Consider the following 18,548-nt stretch of genomic DNA (forward strand, 5'->3'; position numbering starts at 1 on the left):
AAAAAAAAAAAAAAATATGAAAAGATTGATAAGGGAGTGGGTAACAAGGTACCTTCTGCACTTATGGTGTCAGCTGATACTTGAGAGACATAGGAAAGGGGGCAGCCCCTGGGCTATGAGAAGACAGCACTGGGATTACAAATGCAGGTGCCAAAAGGGCCAGAACATAATCCAGGTGGTTCTAGGGTAGAGCAAGAAGGAGCTAATTAGTAGAGCCAAGCCCTGAGATAGTAATGGGTCCAGGTGTCAGGATGGTTACCAGAGGAGGTGATGTTCTGCACCACGGGGCTGACCAGGGCCTCCCAGCAGGTCTTGCCCAGAGCTTGGGCAGCCTCGTCGTCAGGGAGGAAGCGGTCAGCAAAATTCTGCTCCTGGCGCAGGGCCCCGTTCAGTCTGGGGGTGAGAATGGAGGAGGAAGGTGTCAGAGGCTTGAGGTGTGTGTTATCTCAGTGTCCACCCTGCCTAAGACTGCCAGTTAACCTCCAGTACCCAAACTGAAGGCCCCCCTGGTACTTCAAAACTGCCCTGTGCTAACTAGTATATCCTATTCCCAGCCCACTGGAGAAATTTCTCTTTATCCTTTCTTCCCCTCCCACAGCTCAGAACACTCCAGCCCCCTCCCCACGCATATTAAACCTCCATCTCATGGCTTAAATGGACCCCTGCCTGCCAGCTATTTGCAATAGCCTTACCTTTCCCACAGACACAGGCATACACGCACACTCTCACACACCTAGAACTCAGGTGCAGGAGGCTCCTGCGGTCCTCTGCCATGTCCTGGCTCCAGGCCTGCGCCCGAACCATGTAGAAGAGGCGTGTGTGACGACAGAGTTGCTCCCGGAACACTGGCCAGAACGTGGGCTTGGGGCCTAGGATCTCTAACCCCCGAATGCGGGTATCATTGCCACCCTGAAACACACACAGGACTATCTTCACTCGCCCCACACGCTCCTTGGGATGGGCTGGGGTCAGCTACGCCCTCGAGCCTCACACCTGGAGCTGCTTGAGACCCAGGCTGGTCCTCTGGCTCTAGATCTGCCCGTTTATGGGGCTCAGAGCCCCTACCCAGGACCACACCCCACATCCCTAGCCCCACCTGCTGGCAGCGCTTTATGCGGATCTGGATGATGGGCCAGAAGCGGGTCAGGTTCTCCAGGAGGATCACCCGGCTGGCAGAGGGCATCACATTCACCTGGCAGGGGGGCAGAGAAGGCTGTCACCTCTACACGTGCAGATGGGAGTGCTGAGCCAAGTTGGCTCTAGGCTCCAGTCCCCTCACTTGTTTCCTTCCCTTCCCCAGCCCTGGGATGTGTAGGGTCCTGAAAAAGCTATCCTCATTGTCCACCCTCACTGTTTGGGGCCTGGTGGCACAAGCACAGGGATAAAGGACACTACTTTCTGTGGGGCTCAAGACAGGTGGGAGTAGAAAAAAGTAGGATAGGGCCAGATCGAAGCAGGAGGGCAGATCCTGTGAGGGGTGGGGTAATGGCTAATGGCCCTGGGGCCCTACCGAGTTGAGTTCCGTGTGAAGAGAGCTAGCGCTATCACCCCCACACACCACCACTCGGGCCGGCATGTAGCTTGAGTCCTCGCTAGCCACAAGCAGAGTCAGTTGCCTGGGAGTGGGGAGGAAAAACCATTTGGAACTTGTAGACAGGGCCCATGGCCAAGTCCAGGGGGGTGGTGCGTCCCCCAAAACAAACACAGGGGCGTCACAGGAAAGCGTAGGTGTGTGGCAAAGCACATGCGTGGGAGCGTTACCTGATAAGGACGCCCTGGTGCATGTGCAGGGTGATGTAGTGGGAGCCGGCGCTGCCGCTGGACTCCCAGTAGGTCTTGGGGTTGTGGTCCGTCAGCTTGCTGGCCCGGTGTGGGTTGGAGGACACCTCCACCTTCTCCCAGCACTTGTCCTCCTTCACTTCCACACTGGAGCCTGGGGGTAAGTGGGAATGGGTGGTGGTCACAGCCAGGTAGGGTGTAAAGGGGAAACAAACATAGGTATGGAGCGGTAGAGCAACAGGGCAACAGGCACGAACCCTGGCATAAGTATCTGAGGAACACATCAAAGAAAGGGATGTTGATGGACCGGTGGGTTCGTCTGTGGTCTTCAATCTGGCCCAGCACCATCTGCAGCCAGAACATCAGAGAGAAGGGGCACGGGGGCAGGAGGAACACAGAGAGACACATGGAAACATGGATGAAGGAGAGACCAAGCAGCAGTGGGACTTCCTCTACAGCACCAGCAGAGCAGGCCCAGATGGGGAAGAGGGGCAGGGAAACAAATGTCCCAGGGTCACTAGAGTCACCTGTTGTTCCCAGCCATGGGAACACAGCCCTTACCCGCCACTGCTTGGGTTTCATATTCTGATGCTGCTCTGAGCCCACAAGCTCCCCTTCCTCCTGACCTGGATGCAGCCTCCCAGGATGTTGGTGATGAGTTTGCGGTAGAGGTGGGCATGCTTCTCACACTTGAACACCATGTCCCGCAACTCCTGAGCCAGCTCCAGCTTTCCCAGGTGCTTTTCCAGGGCCTTGGAGATGGCGTCTCTTGCTCCCAGCTGATTCAGCACCACGGCATAGTCCCTGCTCACTGAGGTCAGGCGGTGCAGGAAGAAAATCAGTTCCTGGAGCACCTGGGTGGGGACATAAAGGAGGAGATGAATGAAGACAGGGCGAGGGCTGCAAGGGCATCTGCAGTAGCAGGTACCCACTGTGTACTGGGTGCTGGGGGTGCTACAGTGAGCAAGGCAGAGTGAGGAAATGAAGACAGGGATGGGGAGACACAAGAGCCAGGTGGTTAGAGAACTGAAGACAAACCAAAATGGAAAAGGGCACAAGATGCCCTGCTACTCTAGGGTTCTAGGCTGCTGATTATATTGACAAAAACTGCAGAGAGCATCCTGGGTTCTTTCATCCAGGCCCCACTGTCCCAAAAAACAGTTGTAGGGCTGTATTTTGAGATGTTCAGGCACAGACACCTGGATGGCTGGGAAGGGACTGACAGGGACTGGGTTTGTGTGTATACCCAATGAGCCTGCCTTAGAAAGTAAATTCTACATAACAGCCAAAAATACAGCCACACTGCAAACACCTACTGTCACCATGACCCTAGTTCTCTGAGCCCTTCTGAAGCCTTCTGTGCCCAGGACTTCTCTGTAGCTTTTGCAGGGGACTCTGGTATGTGATGGGCCTTCTGCATCCTTCATCCCCCTTTCTCCCACAGGACCAGCCAAAAATGGAGCTACTGAAGCTCTTAATGTTCTATGTAATAATATCTCCATATCCTTTTGTGTAAAAAAGAGAGTGGCAAGATCACACATTTGGGTTTGCTTATATTTGCATAAGGGAACATGGGAATGATACATAAATTAATACAAGTAATTACCAGTAAGGGGTGTGTGGGGGACACTGGGAGAACAGGGATTTGGGTGAGAGCAAGAATTCTCAGTGTATACCTTGTTAGAGCGTTTTGATTTGTGAACCATGTGAATGTATTACCTATTTAAAAAAAATAAAATTCAATTTTAAAAGCAAAACTCAAACTAAGAGCCCAAAGGCTCTATCACACCCTCCAGAGCCTTGCCCAGTGGGTGTGCCTTGCCAGTGGCTGCCTTTATCCTCTCCCCCAGCCTCTCCCCAGAGCAAGGCAGGGGTACCTCTCGATCAGTGTTTGGGGACCGCAGGCAGGCCATGCAGGCATCCACGGCCTCGTGCCAGGGGAGCAGCAGTGCCTCAGGGAAGTCTACCAGCTGCTTCAGGATTCTGGGGGCAGAGAAATGTGCAGCCAGCCTCATAGACCCCCTTTGCCCTCAGAGATCCCACCTGTCACCACGCTCTTACCTCAGCACAGTCAGGTGCAGGGCCCTGTTAGTCTCTGGAGTGTCCAGGCTCTGCATCAGTGCTAGGAAGGGCTGGGGCTGCCGCTGCAGCTGCAGCAGGAGTGGCTTGACCTTGTTCTCCTGCGTCCCCTCCGAGCTGAGGGCTTGCTCTAGATCCAGGAGGATTTTCCCAGCTGGACCATAATCCTCCACGAGATGCTGCAGGGGAGTGTTGGGACTCTGAGATGGGGGTTCTTTTGCTACAGGAAGAGGAGAGTCACGGGAATTGGCCATTGTTAGTGATGTGAAGGCTCAGAAATAGATTCATAACTCTCAATCTTTTTCTCTTAATTTCTCCTAAAAAATGTTTTAAATTTTTTAACCCCCGCCCCACCCCGCAAAAGTTAGGTTTGGGGATCTAATCTCTTAATGTCCTTGTAAGACAGCTTTATGACAAATTTTATTATTTATTTATTTATTTATTTTGAGATGGAGTCTCGCTCTGTCACCCAGGCTGGAGTGCAGTGGTGCCGTCTCGGCTCACTGCAACCTCCGCCTCCTGGGTTCACACCATTCTCCTGCCTCAACCTACCAAGTAGCTGGAACTACAGGCGCCCACCACCATGCCCGGCTAATTTTTTTTTGTATTTTTAGTAGAGATGAGATTTCACCATGCTAAGCAGGATGGTCTCAATCTCCTGACCTCATGATCCGCCCGCCTAGGCCTCCCAAAGAGCTCGGATTACAGGTATGAGCCACCGCACCTGGCCTTTATATTCTTAAAATAGCAAAGTAGCTTCATCTGCAAACAGGAGAGCACTTCCCTTTATTTCAAAGCATGGAGTATATTTCTCTACAAGAAAAAAAGCTAAATGTGGGGGCTTTTATAAGTCTTCAAAATTATCTTGCAATTTTCTAACTTTACATCCTCCTTCATTCTTTGAGGGAACACAGTGCCCACTTCTCCATTTGTTGCTTCTAAGTTGCAGATTCTAAGGTGGCATCACTTCCAGAAAGGATTGCATAAAAATCAGCACAGACATCTCTCCTGTGCTAATGCCCTGAAGGTGTGTCGGCTCAGCTGCTGTGTCTGGCACCCACCTTCCACTTTGGCTGCATCTTCTGAGTCCTTAACCTGGGCCTGAGCTTGCAGGAGGACATCTTGTTGGGCTTCTAGAAGGGATGGGTAGGCTGGGTGCCCTGCTAGGGCTTCAGGCCCATACTTCTTGTAGACACGGCAGTTGATCAGGTCCCTGAGGGCACTGTCATTGAGTCGCTGTGGCAGAGTCAGCAGCAAGTCCTGGGCCAATTCTATGGGCACGGCCAGTTCAGCTAGGATCTCATCATCCAGAATCTGCCATCAAGGAGAAGCTCTCATTGCAGACAGCCCTGCCGGCACAGAGGACCCAGGGAGCACTTGGTAGAGGTGGGGCTCTCTCTGCACACATACCCTCCATCCTGATCTTCTCAGCTGGCAGCTGGCTCCTCCCAAACAGCTCACCAGCCTCTCCCACCTCTGAAAATTCCAGACCCCTCCTCTGCAGCCCCTTCCACTCTCTGACCTCCACTTTTCATCCTGAGCCTTTCAAATGCTCTATACAGTCCAGCCCTTGCAATAGAGCCCTCCAACCTCTGAGTGCCTCCAGGCTGGCTCTACCTCCCCATCTAGGTTCTCCTGGAGGATCTGGAGAACCTCCTGATGGTCAGGTCCATCCAGCTTCTTGATGAAGAAGAGGAGTTCCCACCACTCAGCCAGGGTCAGGTGTTCACACTCCTCAGTGTCCTCATCCTCAGGCAGCACATAAGGCACAGCATAGAGTTCTGTCATGGGCCTCCAGCGCCAGGCGGGCAGGGCTGTGGAAATGGGCCGAGGGGCACAGGGATGTCACTAGCAACTGAGCAGGACCACCGTTACTCTGCTCAGAGCTGACCCTTGCTTCCTCCCTGAGCTCACCTCTACCCAGGACTCTACTGGCCACCGCCCCTTGGTACTCATCAGTCTCAACCATGTCCTCAATGTCTTCCTCAAAGCCCAAGATCTCCAGCATGTGCCAGTGCACCCAATAGGTGCGGCCTGTTAACTCCCACAATACCTGGAGGATAGGGAAAGAAAGAGAGGGAAGGGGAAGGGAGGACTCACTAATGACTGGCTGTGGCCCAGTACTGAGGACTTATAGCCCTCAGGGTGACCACCTGGCCAGGTTTTAGAAAAACCTTCATATAACAAAACAGCAGCATATAGAGAATACACACACACACACACACACACACACACAAAGGATGCCCTCTCCTTTGGGGGATGGGCCTGTCTTTTCTCTCACCCTATCTTTCACGGCTTATGCCCCCACACTTCCTTCTGGCCTCTACCACTCCATCTCCCTGACCCTGACCTTTGGAGGAGTCTGGCTATATCAGTTTCTTCCTGTGTGAGTCTTCTTGACTTCACAGCCTCCTAAACCCAGATTTTTCCAGCTCTCAGAATGGCCCGCCTCTCAACTACTGACTCTTTTTCACCATCCCAATCTTATAGAAAGCTTTCTCTTTGGGTGGCCTGCTGGAGCCCCTCTGTATGGAAGTCCCAACTCTGCCCCACCCCAAATAGACCCCTAACAGTGTCCCACCACCATATGCCACTCACCTGCACAGGAGGCACGCCGCTGTTGCTCTGCCGAAACTCGCCCTCATCCCCGGCACTGATCTCCTCATAATCATCCAGCATCCGCACTCGCATCCCCGGCTGCAGTGTGTCCCGCACATACAAGGCATAGGTATTGCCACTTGCGAACTCAGAACGAGGGCGAAAACGTCTTGACCTCCTGAAGGAGGGCTGAGCCTGCGCAGTGGGGAACCCTAGGCTCACATCTGCCAGCTGAGGCTGGAAGATGGAACCGGGGGACCGTGCTGAGCTCCTTGGTCTGTCTGTGGCCTGGTCCCAGCGCATGGCTTGCACCAGCTCCGAGATCAGGGTGCCCATGGCCATACTGAACTCCAGCTCCAGTTGACCCCTCTTCCCACTCAACTCCTCAGGAGCAGAAGTGTTCTGGGCTCCTGGCTCCGCAGCACTGTTGTTCAGCTGATCCAGGAGTGAGGTGACATGCAAATACCGCTTCACCAGGGAGAAGAGCACCCTTCCTGGGACCTGTGGGACATAACCTTTGGCTTACATCCACCTTGTCCCAGTTTAAGACCCTCTCTCCATACCATCCTCTGTAGATAGGTGCAAAGGCCTGGTCCCTAGATCTTGTTCACAAGCTCCCCCCACCTTACACCCCCAAAGGTTACCTGTGGTAGCTGAATGCCCTCGAAAGACATGGGATGTTCAGAGAGCGTGGCCTGTGCAAACAGTGCTAGCAGAGCACAGCGGCTGTCAAAATCCAGGTGTTTCTCAATGGCTTCTTGTTGGCTCAGTGACAGAAGGATTTGAGTCCGGGTCCCTGTAACCCATACCCCAATTAGTAACTTCTCCCTAATCTCACCCTTCCTAGAAATCTTAGACCCTCTATTCTTTCAATCCAATCCTTTTGCCACCACACAATGGGAAAGAACTGATTTGTTTCAAAAGCTAAAATTTGACAACTTATATACATACACACACGCACATAAACACCATCTACAATAGTCTAAACTGTAAATTCTTCCTTTGCATAAAAAGCTACTAATTAATATGAGGTTATTGAAGATAGTCTTTCCTCTTTTGGCAGATAACCCCCACCCTCACTCCCATTCCCACCTCCTTTTCTTCCAACTCTTAAGAGAAGGGCAACAGAATCATTTACGTACTGATGAGATCAGAGGCTCCTGCCACAGTGTCCTGTGAGTCCCTGAGCCGACCCAGCCCTTCTGCTTTCCCTTCCTCCCCACACTGCCCCTCACCAGCATCATGGGAGGACAGGGCTTGTATCATCCGGCCTGCGCTCCAGCGAATCTGATAATCGGGACTACTCAACATGTGCATGAGCAAGTCCAGGACTCTTGGGTCCTTGAATACCCCAGTGAGGGGCTCGATGCTGGCATAGGCGCTGAGCACGTGGACAGTGTGAAGTAGAGGAGCAGGAGGGATGGTGCCCACACACTCCTCCAGCTGCCGAAGGGCTCTCTGAATGAGGGACTTCACATCGGTTTCCATCTCCTCCAGCACAGATTTGTCCAGGGCCCCAACCTCCCCTGCAGACTCCTGAGAGGGCCCGATGACCTGGCCATCCTCGCCCAGCATCTTGTGGCAGTTGGCATAGATCTCATCCTTGGACATCCACAGCAGGATGTGCTCAGCCTTGCAGTCCACTTGGCCAGAGCCCCCGTCACCCTCATCGCCACGCCGCAGGATGAGCCAACGGATCTGGTACTCAGGATGCCCATCATGGCCCACTCGCTGGCGGATCAGCTCATCAGGATAGGCATGTAAGCCAGGCCCCAGGGGCACCCTGAATTCCCTGTAGCGGAGTTCCCCCACCATCCTGGCACCTGCAGCACACAAGGAAAAGAGAACAGACAAGCTAGAGTAAGGAGAGGTCAGAAAATCAAAGACATCCAGGAGGTGGGGAAGCAAATGGCAACAGCTGTCAGGCGGGGTGGGGTAAAGCCAGGCCCAGGAGTTGCATGCTGCACGCTGAGTCGGGGCAGGCCTAAGCAGAGAACACTGGGGTGTTTTGTTGTGAAATAACACAAAATTTGGGGGCTAAAAGGAAGGTCCCCAAGACCCTGAGGCCTGGAGTGGGTTGGTTTGGAACAGTGGGCAGACTAGTAGGGGCAGGCAGGGCAGCCTTGGAGTTACAAGTGAATCCCAAGGCCTTGGAACAGGCAGCTACCCTGGGGATATGTGAAGCCCAGAGGGGTATGTTTGGGAGGGAGATCGTGAGTGTGTGTGGAAAGGGGTGCTGTCTCTAAGGACTGGAGCATGGGAGTGTGAGACCCAAGTTAAGAGTCCCGAGATCGCAGAGTTAAGAGACCTGAGAACTGGTGGTGGAGTGGGAGGGCAAGGCGCGATGGACTGGGAGGAGGCACTGGTGGGTTGGAGGCGCCTCTTGACTGGAGCGACTGGAGCAACTGGAACAAAAGGGCTGGTGGGGGCGCCGCGAGACCCAGGGCAGGGTGCACAGACAAGGTAGGTGAGGGGCGCGAGGCTTGGGGGACCAAGGTTGGAGACCCGAGAAGCCAGGGGCGCGCGGTAAAGGGGAGGGGGGATTAGGCCCCATAAACTAGAACCCCGAGGCACGGTAGGATGGGGAACCGAGGTTGGGTGAGCGCAAGGCTCGATGGGCAAGTGGGCAGGAGAGGAGCAAGGGGCCGCGGCGGGGCTCTGGCCACCTCAGAAGTCCACCGAGGTCCTGGCGCGAGGCCTGTCCTTCACAGAGTAAGGGACGCGGCACAGATGCTGGCGGCGACTCGGGCCCCACCTGGGCCCCGCGAGGGGGTCGAGACGGAGAGACAGGAAGGGGCGTGCCTCTGCGGAACAGAGCGGCAGCCGCCTGGGTCGGCAGCCACTGAGGCAGGGTGGAGCCTGGTCCCTGCCAGCGTCTCCGCCAGCCAAAAGCCACGGCTCATTTCCGCCGGACCCAGCGGAAGGCTAGGGGCCCTGGGAAAGGGCCGGGGAGGAGCCGCGGATGCCACCTTGGCGACGCAGCACCTCCTCCTCTGCGCCGCCCTTTCCTCTTCCTTTTGTCCTCCCTCCTGCGGAAGTGCCCACCCTGTTTCCCAGTCACAACTGGAAAAGGCCTTGGACGTCATTTATTTCCACCCCCGGCTCCATTATCTGTAAGGGAATTGGGGTGGGGACAGACCCAGTGACCTGTACTTTCTTTTCCTCCCACACTTTTTACTTCTTTTCCCCACGTTCAGTCTGTACCATCCCCTCCCGCAAAAAACCAGTAACAGATTACAGGAGGGGGAGGCATTTTATTAGAGTACAGGGATATCAGCTTTGGGCAGCAGCAGAAGGCAGCTTCACGTAACTCTTCATAGGGGGTAGTGGCCGAATCTTTCGGCCAGCCCAGCCTCCCTTGCGGTGCCATCGCCCACTGTTAGGCCTCTTGCCCAGCCAGCGGTTGCGACCTGCCTTGCCAATGACCCGTTTGTTATGATCAACGTTGGATACTCGGCCTACTGTTGCTACGCACGTTTCCAGCACCTGACAGAGAAAACAGATGGAGATTCTATACAATGTGGGGGAAAGAGCTTGACAGTGTTGACAGCAAAACCCTTGGGGGGCTTCTTAGACTCAAGGAGAGGAGAGAGGAAAAAGGAAAAGCACAAGATGGTTGAAGCTAAGTGAAGGTCCTACAGTAGGAACTAGGTAGTTGAAAACAAAGAGCTGGGCGCAAGGACTCACGCTGGTAATCCCAGCACTTTGGGAGGCCGGGGCTGGAGGATCACTTGAGCTCAGAAGTTCGAGACCAGCCTGGGCAACATAATGAGACCCCATCTCTACAAAAATAAAAAATATTAGCCAGGGCCAGGTGCAGTGGGTCACACCTGTAATTCCAGCACTTCGGGAGCCTAGGCAGGCAGATCGCTTGAGCTCAGGAGTTTGAGACCAGCCTGGCCAACATGGTGATACCTTGCCTCTACAAAAAATACGAAAATTAGCCTGGTAGAGTGGCGTGCGCCTGTAGTCCCAGCTACTTGGGGGGCTGAGGCAGAATTGCTTGAACCCAGGAGTTTGAGGCTGCAGTGAGCTGACTGTGCCACTGCACTCAAGCAATAGAGACCCTGTCTCAAAAAAAATTAGGGTCGGGCGCAGTGGCTCACTCCTGTCATCTCAGCACTTTGGGAGGCCAAGGCGGGCGGATTACGAGGTAAGGAGTTCGAGACCAGCCTGGCCAACGTGGTGAAACCCCATCTCTACTAAAACACAAAAATTAGCCAGCTGTGGTGGTGCATGCCTGCAATCCCAGCTACTCAGGAGGCTGAGGCAGGAGAACTGCTTGAACCTGGGAGGTGGAGGTTGCAGTAAGCCAAGATCGTGCCACTGCACTCCAGCCTGGGTGACAGAGCAAGACTCTGTCTCGAAAAAAAAAAAAATTACTTATGGTGCCAATCCGACAAAGCACACCTAAGTCATGTGGCAGAAAAGGACAGCCTCAGCTCAAGGCAGTTCCTTGCATCATAAAACAGCTGGGACCTACCTACCCCAGACAGGAAAGTTATATTCCAAAAATTCCTCCTTTGCTGACCCCTCCCAGCCATACCCATACACACCTGCATCTGCCTCTTAGACGGCAGCTGGATAATGGCTGTGCCATTCACCTTCCGCAGTAGCACACCACACGTCCCTGGGGAAAGAAGCTGATCTGCCACCCTCCACAAAACGGGGGGGTGCAGAGGAATTTACACAGGGGCCACACCCCACATGCTGCCCTTGCTTTGCTCTTTAGGAACAGATACACAAAGAAGAATGCATGCTACATTTTAGGTCAAAACACATGCATATCTTCATCCTCATGTTTCTTGTTTTTTCCTTAATTTTCTCTACCAGTGCCAGATGTGGAACCATCGGTTCAGACTCTCCTTGCCTTTCCAAACTATAGGACCCAGGCAACTCCTTTCCCCATACCTGCAGCTCGGATATATTGGGCACCCCGGCCTGGCTCACTTTCCACGTTGTTGATGAGGGTCCCCACAGGCAGAGCCCCAAGAGGATGCGCATCCCCTTCCCGAGCAGCAACTAAAAGACAGGATTTCATTAGCTCTAGAACCTTTGCTGCCTCCAGCCCACACATCTGGTAGCCATCTCTCACCTGCCATTCTGCCTATGTGGTTAGAGTTCAAGACTGTATCTCCAGCCTGCATGTTTTCTGTGGCGATGATCCAGCGTTTCCGGCTGCCCCCAGCAACCAGAGCTATGTCTGCTGACCTGATCAGGGTGAGGGACAGGTAAGCAGACCATCTAGGCAGCCCCACATCTCCTGAGAAGCTATGCAGTTATTCAGACCATTCCATCATCATCCCACATCCCAAACTTGCCTACAGGGATCATAGCGGACTTGGATAACCTTCTCCTCAAAGGGTCCTGACTTGGTCTCCTCAGGCCGGAAACGCAGAAAATCAATCATGCGATAACGTTGCTTGTGGCCCCCACCAATACCATGCACCCGGATTCGGCCTGTGGTTTAGGACAGTTGGGGATATGATTCAGGTGAGAGTAGTTCAGTTTCCAGCACTGGGACCTGGCCCATTCTCTGCCAGAGAGCACTGCTTACAGAGAATGATCAAAATTTGCACAGCACACTGGAGTAAGGAGGGTCAACACCAACATGAAGCTAAGTGAAAAAACATTACTGAAATTGTATAAAACTTCCAGATAAAACATTTTCAAATTACTGAAATCAATAAGTTTACTGAGAGTCATGTAAATCATACTCAAATAATTTCAACTGTTATTTTTTGTGCATGTGACAGGGTATCACTCTGTTGCCCAGGTTGGATCCTGACCTCAAGTGATCCTCCCGCCTTGGCCTTCTAAAGTGTTGGGATTAAAGGCAGGAGCAACCACACCCAGCCTGTTATAAATATACACATTTTTTGAGACGAGTCTTGCTCTGTTACCCAGGCTGGAATACAATGGCGTGATCTCGGCTCACTGCAACCTCCACCTCCTGGGTTCAAGTGATTCTCCTGCCTCAGCCTCCTGCGTAGCTGGGATTACAGGTGCCTGCCACCACACCTGGTTAATCTTTTTTTTTTCAGTCAGAGTCTTGCTCTGCTGCCCAGGCTAGAGTGCAATGGCGCGATCCTGGCTCACTGCAGGCTCCACCTCCCAGGCTCAAGTGATTCTCATGCCTCAGCTTCCTAAGTAGCTGGGATTACAGGACTGCACCACTACACCTGGCTAATTTTTATATTTTTAGTAGAGATGGGGTTTCACCATGTTGGTCGGGCTGGTCTTGAATTCCTGGCCTCAAGTGATCTGCCTGCCTTGGACTCTCAAAGTGTTGGGATTATAGGTGTGAGCCACTGCACCTGGCCAATTTTTATAGTTCTAGTAGAGACGAGGTTTTGCCATGTTGGCCAGCCTGGTCTCAAACTTGTGATCTCAGGTGATCTGCCCACCTCAGCCTCCCTAAGTGCTGGGATCACAGGCATGAGCAACCTTACCCAGTCTGTTATAAATTTTCGAAGGGTGTGAAGGAAAATGTCATGGCACATCCTGTGTATGGCCCATTTTCTTCAATTACCCAAATTATCTTTAGAAGTACAGACCAATTACCTTTTGCTTTGTATTCTACTCTCTGGTTCCTGTGCACCTACTACATGCAAAAGGAGCCAAATAAGTGCTTTTTAATTACATTCCTCTGCCTTACAAGGTACAAGTGTGTCAATATACAGATCTAGGGTCTTAACATGTTTTTCCCTTTGATTGCTTAAATCCCCTTGTCCTTGCTCCCACCTGTGTGGTCTCGGCCCCCAGACTTCCTCATCTTCACCGGTGCAATGGTGTACTTGGTACGACTCTTCCAGGACACAAAGTTGGCATTAAGGGCCACAGAAGTAAGGATTGGGCGGCAGGGGAGCAACATCAAGGCAGAGGGCTGTTGGAGGAGGGCATTGTTCATCATCTGGGGATAAAAAGACATCTCTTTCATTTGAAAGCTAATTGAAGGCAAAGCATCAGAGAACCAAGTCGGAGGGCACTGATCAATTTTAGCTTGCAGCCCACTTCCTCCTGGATGTATCCCAAACCAGCTATCCAAAAACTCCACCCTTCACAGCTTGCCCAATAATGTTCTCCCCATGATCATCTCCTTCCAAATTTGGCCCAGAACTCTCCATCTCCAGGAATCTGTTTTTACCTAAACAATTCCCTTCTCCATAGCTGGTAACTTCCATACATCCATGTATCACCATCAGTGCCAATTCCTTTTGCCCTCTGCATTATGTTGCTGGGAATTATTCACATACGAATGGAGGGGAGGGGTCATTTCACTCTTGTTCCTTGCTGTATTCCCAGCATTTCAGAGTAGGTTGATTTGGATTTGAATTTTAAACATGCATCTGTCAAACTCTACCATAAGTAGCTTGAGAGCTCCAGAGGAGCAAGACTTACTTCTCTTTTGCGTGACTCACCAGTCACCCACCCACTAGGACCTCAGGATACCTTCCCCTGAGGCCACTGTTCTTTGTATCTTGCCCTGCATTCTCTAATATCAGCAGTAACTCATCCTTGTAGGTATCGTATCATAATGGTTAAGAGCACTGGCTCTGAAAGACAGACTGCTTAGCTCTGATAGTTGTGTGTGTGACCTTGGACTCCTTATCATTTTCCTCATCTATAAAATGGGAATAGTAACTGCCTTATAGAGTATTTGAAAGGAGTTCATTGATTTGAAACGTCTATTACCTATACCTGGCCTATCATAGGCACTCGATAAACGTTAGTTATTGCCGAAACCTGTATAACCGGTGATCTGTAAAGCACTTTCACCTTAAGTATCTCGTCTGAAGAATTTCGCCCTATGAGATAGCAACACTTGTGGAGGAAAAAGCTGAGGCTGAGTGTGCCTTATCCATGGTCATGGACCTGCGTGACTCCCGACCAGACTTGCAACCCCCGCCTCGCATCCCCGCAGACCCCATCTCCGGTAGCCCGAATGGAAGCAGCCTTCTTCCCGGGTAAGATGGATTACCTGGGCGGCGGGGAACAGACTCGGGGCAGGGGCGGCGACGGTCGGGGGCGCCAGGCTCAGAGAGCGCAGAGCGCGGGTCAGTGCCCACAGGGCCATCCGGCTATCCAGGGCTCAGCACGCCACCCCTACTTTTAGCCAAGCTGCTCGGCGCTCCTAGATGACGTTGACTGTCCGGCGCCGTCGCTCCGCAAAACGTAAACGGAGGCGGGCAGAAAACTGGAGCCCAAGCAGGATACACACCTCCTTTCCTACCTGAACGCGGTGAGAGCCAATCCGCGGGCAGCTCTAATGTCCCGTGACTAGGAAACAGGCCCCGCCCCCAGACCCGTCAAAACAATTGCCTCGAGCGGCAGCCATCATGGATTTAAAGGGGCAGTACCGGCAAGAGCGGCAGCCAGACCGGCAGATTGCAGGTGAGTCTTTGAGGGTACCTCTGAGGCTGAAGGTTAAGGTCTCTGCCATCTCTTATTCTCGCACTCCCAGAAAGATAAACAAACCCCCTCCAACCAACCTTACAAAACTCCAGGCTCAAAAACTCCGCCCTTCGCGATTCTTCCCCGCCCCTCGGCGTCCAGACAGACAGATAGCCGGCCTGCCCCGCCCCCTGCGCCACCAACTGATTCAGTGACCTCGGGGTCGTTAGGCCTCCAGGTCCTCGCTGGAGCTGCGGACCTCGGTCGTCCATCCACACCTCCCCCCTACCGCCCCCGCCCATCTCATTCTCCCAACCCGGGGCCCCAGGGCAGGTCGACAGCCCGAGGCACTCCTCTACTGCGTTTCCAGGCCCGGGAGACCCTCCTTGTGACCCGGCAGCCGTTCAGCAGACCTCCCATTCTTCCCTGCATCATCGGGCATTAGGGGGGCACCCTACGGTGATACCTCTCAGAGCCTGTTTGTAGGTGACCGTGACAGAGACAAAGCCATTGAAGTGACTGGGTGTGGAGTGACCAGGTGTTCCTCCCTCCCCTTTCCCAGACATGCCTCTTGCTGTAGGTCTCTGATTAAGTCTCTCTCTCTCATATTCCTGGGAGACAGTAGCTCCCCAGGCCTGCGATGAGGGAGGCTGGCTTGGGTAAGGAGAAGGGAATTGGGCGTCTTTAAAGACCTGTAGGCAGAGGGAGTGAGGGAGGGAGGCTGTTTGTCCTGGGTGGGGCTCTGTGCCAGGTCCTCTGGGTAGCTGTGAAGTGGTGAGAGAAGGGGTGGGAACGCTGGACTTCTGGACTTTGGGCAGGGCAGATCCTTCTGATTCTCTGGCTGCTGAACAGTTTCTTCCGGGCTCCGGCCTGAGTGCCACAGCCAGGGCCTCTGCTCTGTACACAGGTAAGAAGACTTCAAAGATGAGAGACAAGACCCTTCTGAGGAAGTGGGAACACATTCTGGGTCCTGGGGGGTGGGAAGTATGGGTTGAAGGTAAGTAGGAAAAGATGTAGGACTGACCAGGTTTGGAGATGCTGGGCTTAGTTCTGCAGGTGATGCAGCCTGAAGACCTTGAGCTTTCTGGGACCCTCTAACGTGGATCCTGCAAGGAAGACTCCTGTTTTCTTCTTTTCCCTTTGTTCCCTGATTTAACTTTGCAAAGATTCCTTCTCTTTTTTCTAGATCCTTGCATTATTTTCTGCATAATCCCACTTTAGCCCTGTGCCCTTTGAAGCTCTCCCTCAGATCCTCTGTAATCTCCATAGTGCTGTCTCTCATCCCTGGATAACTTTTCCTAACTCAGGCTCTAACTGCTTTTCTGTTCTCTTCCTAAGTCCTGAATCCTTCTGCTAGTTCTAAGCACCTTTGCTCCTACTATAGTCTTTCTTTATTTAAGTCAATTCATCTCCCTCTCACTTTGCCCACAACCTTAACTTTGAGTTTAGTGATCTGGGCTCCCTGCCTGCTGGTCACTCTCTCTCTCCAACTAAGCCACAGGGTCACTCTTACTTTTGTCCCTTCACTTGGATTCCCACCACCCTCTGAGAAAGTTCTCAGCTTCTCTGTCTCATCTTTACGCCAGCCGAACTCTGTTGTTTTTCCCTAGACCGGGCAAGGTCCCCCAGGCCAGGATGTCAGGCCTGGTGTTGGGGCAGCGGGATGAGCCTGCAGGCCACCGGCTCAGCCAAGAGGAGATCCTGGGGAGCACACGGCTGGTCAGCCAAGGGCTAGAGGCCCTGCACAGTGAACACCAGGCCGTGCTGCAAAGCCTGTCCCAGACCATTGAGTGTCTGCAGCAGGGAGGCCACGAGGAAGGGCTGGTGCATGAGAAGGCCCGGCAGCTTCGCCGTTCTATGGAAAACATTGAGCTCGGGCTGAGTGAGGCCCAGGTGAGAGGGCAAAGGTGGTGCCAAGTGGTCCAGGGTGGATGGAGGAGCAGGTACCTGATTGAAGGTTTGGGGTTGCTTGGGATCACCTCACTCTAGACGTTTGCATCCATTCATTAAATATGTATTAAGTCACTACTGTGTGCCAGAATGCTTTTGGTCACTGAAGAAATACATCATTGAACAAAATTGTAAAAATCTTTGCCATCTTGGAGCTTACCTTCTAGCTGGGGAAGACAGACAATACCTAAATAAATAATGATTCAGTACGCCAGAATGATAATTGCTAAGGATAAAAGTACCAAAATAAAGCAGGGAAGGAAACTAGGGACTGTGGAGAGAGGGTATAATTTTAGATAGGGTGGTCAAAAAAGGTCACCCTTTTTTGAAAAGGTGACATTTTGGCAAAGATGTGAAGGTGAGGGGAATGAGTCATGCCTATTAAACAGGGGAAGGGCATCCTAATCAGAGAGAGCAGCAAATGCAGAGACTCTGAATGGAAGTCTGCCTGGTGAGGTCAGTGAACAGCAAGGGGCCAGTATGGCTGCAGTAGAGTGAATGAGGGGAGGGAGATGGATCAAGTGGAACTTGTAGGCCATCCCGAGGACTTTTATTTTACTTTTTTTTTTGAGATGGAGTCTTGCACTGTTGTCCAGGCTGGAATGTAGTGGCACCATCCTGGCTCACTGCAACCTCTTGTCTGCCAGGTTCAAGCGATTCTCCTGCCTCAGCCTCCTGAGTAGCTGGGACTACAGGCGCGCACCACCACACCTGGCTAATTTTTGTATTTTTAGTAGAGATGGTGTTTCACCATGTTGGCCAGGCTGGTTTTGAACTCCTGACCTCATGATCTACCCGCCTTGGCCTCCCAAAATGCTGGGATTATAGGCGTGAGCCACTGTGCCTGACCCTGATTTTACTTTGAGTGAGATGGAAACTATTGGAATGTTTTTAGAAGAGGAGTGATGTGGTCTAACTTGGCATCATCTAGTTGCTGGGTTACGAATAGACAGTAGGAGAACAAGGGCAGCAACAAGGAGGCCAGTGAGGAAGTTATTGTAGTAATTTGGGTAGGAATTGATAGTGGCTTGGCCCAGGGTGACGGCAGTGGAGGTAGTGGGAAATTGGATTCAGGGTGTTTTGAAGGTAGTGCCACTGCTACACCCCCACCTTCTGGCTCCTTTGTGCCCCTGCCAGTCTTGCTATGTCCCAGTAGGCTCCCCTTCCACCTGTTCCTGAATACTCCCACCCAGAATCTGGAGCTCAGGGGATATGCCCATCTAGGTGATGCTGGCTCTAGCCAGCCACCTGAGCACAGTGGAGTCGGAGAAACAGAAGCTGCGGGCTCAGGTGCGGCGGCTATGCCAGGAGAACCAGTGGCTGCGGGACGAGCTGGCTGGCACCCAGCAGCGGCTACAGCGCAGTGAACAGGCTGTGGCTCAGCTGGAGGAGGAAAAGAAGCACCTGGAGTTCCTGGGACAGCTGCGACAGTATGATGAGGATGGACACACCACGGTGAGTGTACGCAGGCGAGACTAGCTAAGGGGTGGGCAGCCAGGAGTTACCACAGACATGGGGGAAATTGCCCCATCATCCTCAGGGTCCATCAGCTCTACCCAAACTGCTCTTACCTGAAAGAATTCCTTTTTCAGCCCTGACACCAACTCCAGGTGACAGCAAGGGGAAAAACTATATTCAGCTAATTCAGTCAACATGTAATGAGATGCCTCCTATGTACCAGGCGTTGTGCACTGCACTGGTGAGTGGGGCACACACAGTTCCTGCTCTTACAATTACAAGCTTGTGAG

The 18,548-nt window shown here is 52.7% G+C and overlaps 3 protein-coding genes across 6 annotated transcripts in view; 1 reads left to right on the plus strand and 2 right to left on the minus strand.

Annotated features, from left to right (window-relative positions):
* CUL7 (cullin 7) overlaps positions 1-9,449 on the minus strand; it is a 16,672-nt gene extending 7,223 nt beyond the window's left edge. The window contains exons 1-16 of one of the 3 annotated variants that reach the window (XM_011986744.1): positions 9,123-9,449; positions 7,692-8,279; positions 7,101-7,252; positions 6,457-6,957; positions 5,773-5,911; positions 5,476-5,672; positions 4,920-5,172; positions 3,841-4,078; positions 3,657-3,762; positions 2,406-2,633; positions 2,037-2,127; positions 1,762-1,933; positions 1,511-1,616; positions 1,097-1,192; positions 734-909; positions 260-393 (exon numbers count right to left, since the gene is read on the minus strand). In XM_011986744.1, coding sequence (XP_011842134.1) covers positions 260-393; positions 734-909; positions 1,097-1,192; positions 1,511-1,616; positions 1,762-1,933; positions 2,037-2,127; positions 2,406-2,633; positions 3,657-3,762; positions 3,841-4,078; positions 4,920-5,172; positions 5,476-5,672; positions 5,773-5,911; positions 6,457-6,957; positions 7,101-7,252; positions 7,692-8,271 — 3,169 coding nt within the window. In that variant the 5' untranslated portion in view covers positions 8,272-8,279; positions 9,123-9,449. Of the gene's footprint in view, positions 1-259; positions 394-733; positions 910-1,096; positions 1,193-1,510; positions 1,617-1,761; positions 1,934-2,036; positions 2,128-2,405; positions 2,634-3,656; positions 3,763-3,840; positions 4,079-4,919; positions 5,173-5,475; positions 5,673-5,772; positions 5,912-6,456; positions 6,958-7,100; positions 7,253-7,598; positions 8,280-9,122 lie in introns of all 3 variants that reach the window. The other 2 variants (XM_011986742.1, XM_011986743.1) reach the window with 2 other exon arrangements.
* Positions 9,450-9,685: 236 nt separating this feature from the next.
* Positions 9,686-15,689, minus strand: MRPL2 (mitochondrial ribosomal protein L2). 2 transcript variants are annotated; one of them, XM_011986758.1, is made up of 7 exons: positions 14,438-15,689; positions 13,201-13,369; positions 11,778-11,916; positions 11,552-11,667; positions 11,368-11,478; positions 11,013-11,086; positions 9,686-9,942 (listed from the first exon to the last, which is right to left on the minus strand). In XM_011986758.1, exons 1-7 carry the CDS (start codon positions 14,531-14,533, stop codon positions 9,730-9,732), a joined length of 918 nt encoding a protein of 305 aa, XP_011842148.1. In that variant the 5' UTR covers positions 14,534-15,689; the 3' UTR covers positions 9,686-9,729. The 2 variants fall into 2 exon arrangements, with proteins under 2 accessions (XP_011842148.1, XP_011842149.1); XM_011986759.1 differs by lacking the exon at positions 11,013-11,086 and having other exon boundaries at positions 9,693-9,942.
* The window catches only part of KLC4 (kinesin light chain 4), a 16,809-nt gene continuing 13,025 nt past the window's right edge, over positions 14,765-18,548 (plus strand). Inside the window, 3 exon segments of the mRNA XM_011986757.1 lie at positions 14,765-14,850; positions 16,461-16,743; positions 18,025-18,255. Of these exon segments, the coding sequence (XP_011842147.1) occupies positions 16,486-16,743; positions 18,025-18,255 (489 nt within the window). The 5' untranslated portion in view covers positions 14,765-14,850; positions 16,461-16,485.

Source organism: Mandrillus leucophaeus, unplaced genomic scaffold (assembly GCF_000951045.1).
Source record: "Mandrillus leucophaeus isolate KB7577 unplaced genomic scaffold, Mleu.le_1.0 Scaffold3, whole genome shotgun sequence".
Classification (NCBI taxonomy): domain Eukaryota; kingdom Metazoa; phylum Chordata; class Mammalia; order Primates; family Cercopithecidae; genus Mandrillus; species Mandrillus leucophaeus.

What these genes read in the sequence shown, in the direction of transcription:
- MRPL2 (XM_011986758.1), bottom strand. Translation starts at nt 14,533, where the DNA reads ATGGCCCTGTGGGCACTGACCCGCGCTCTGCGCTCTCTGAGCCTGGCG. An exon ending in GTCCGCTATGATCCCTGTAG is followed by an intron (nt 11,668 to 11,777) that starts GCAAGTTTGGGA and finishes CACCCTGATCAG; the next exon opens with GTCAGCAGACATAGCTCTGG. An exon ending in CCAATATATCCGAGCTGCAG is followed by an intron (nt 11,087 to 11,367) that starts GTATGGGGAAAG and finishes TTCTTTCCCCAG; the next exon opens with GGACGTGTGGTGTGCTACTG.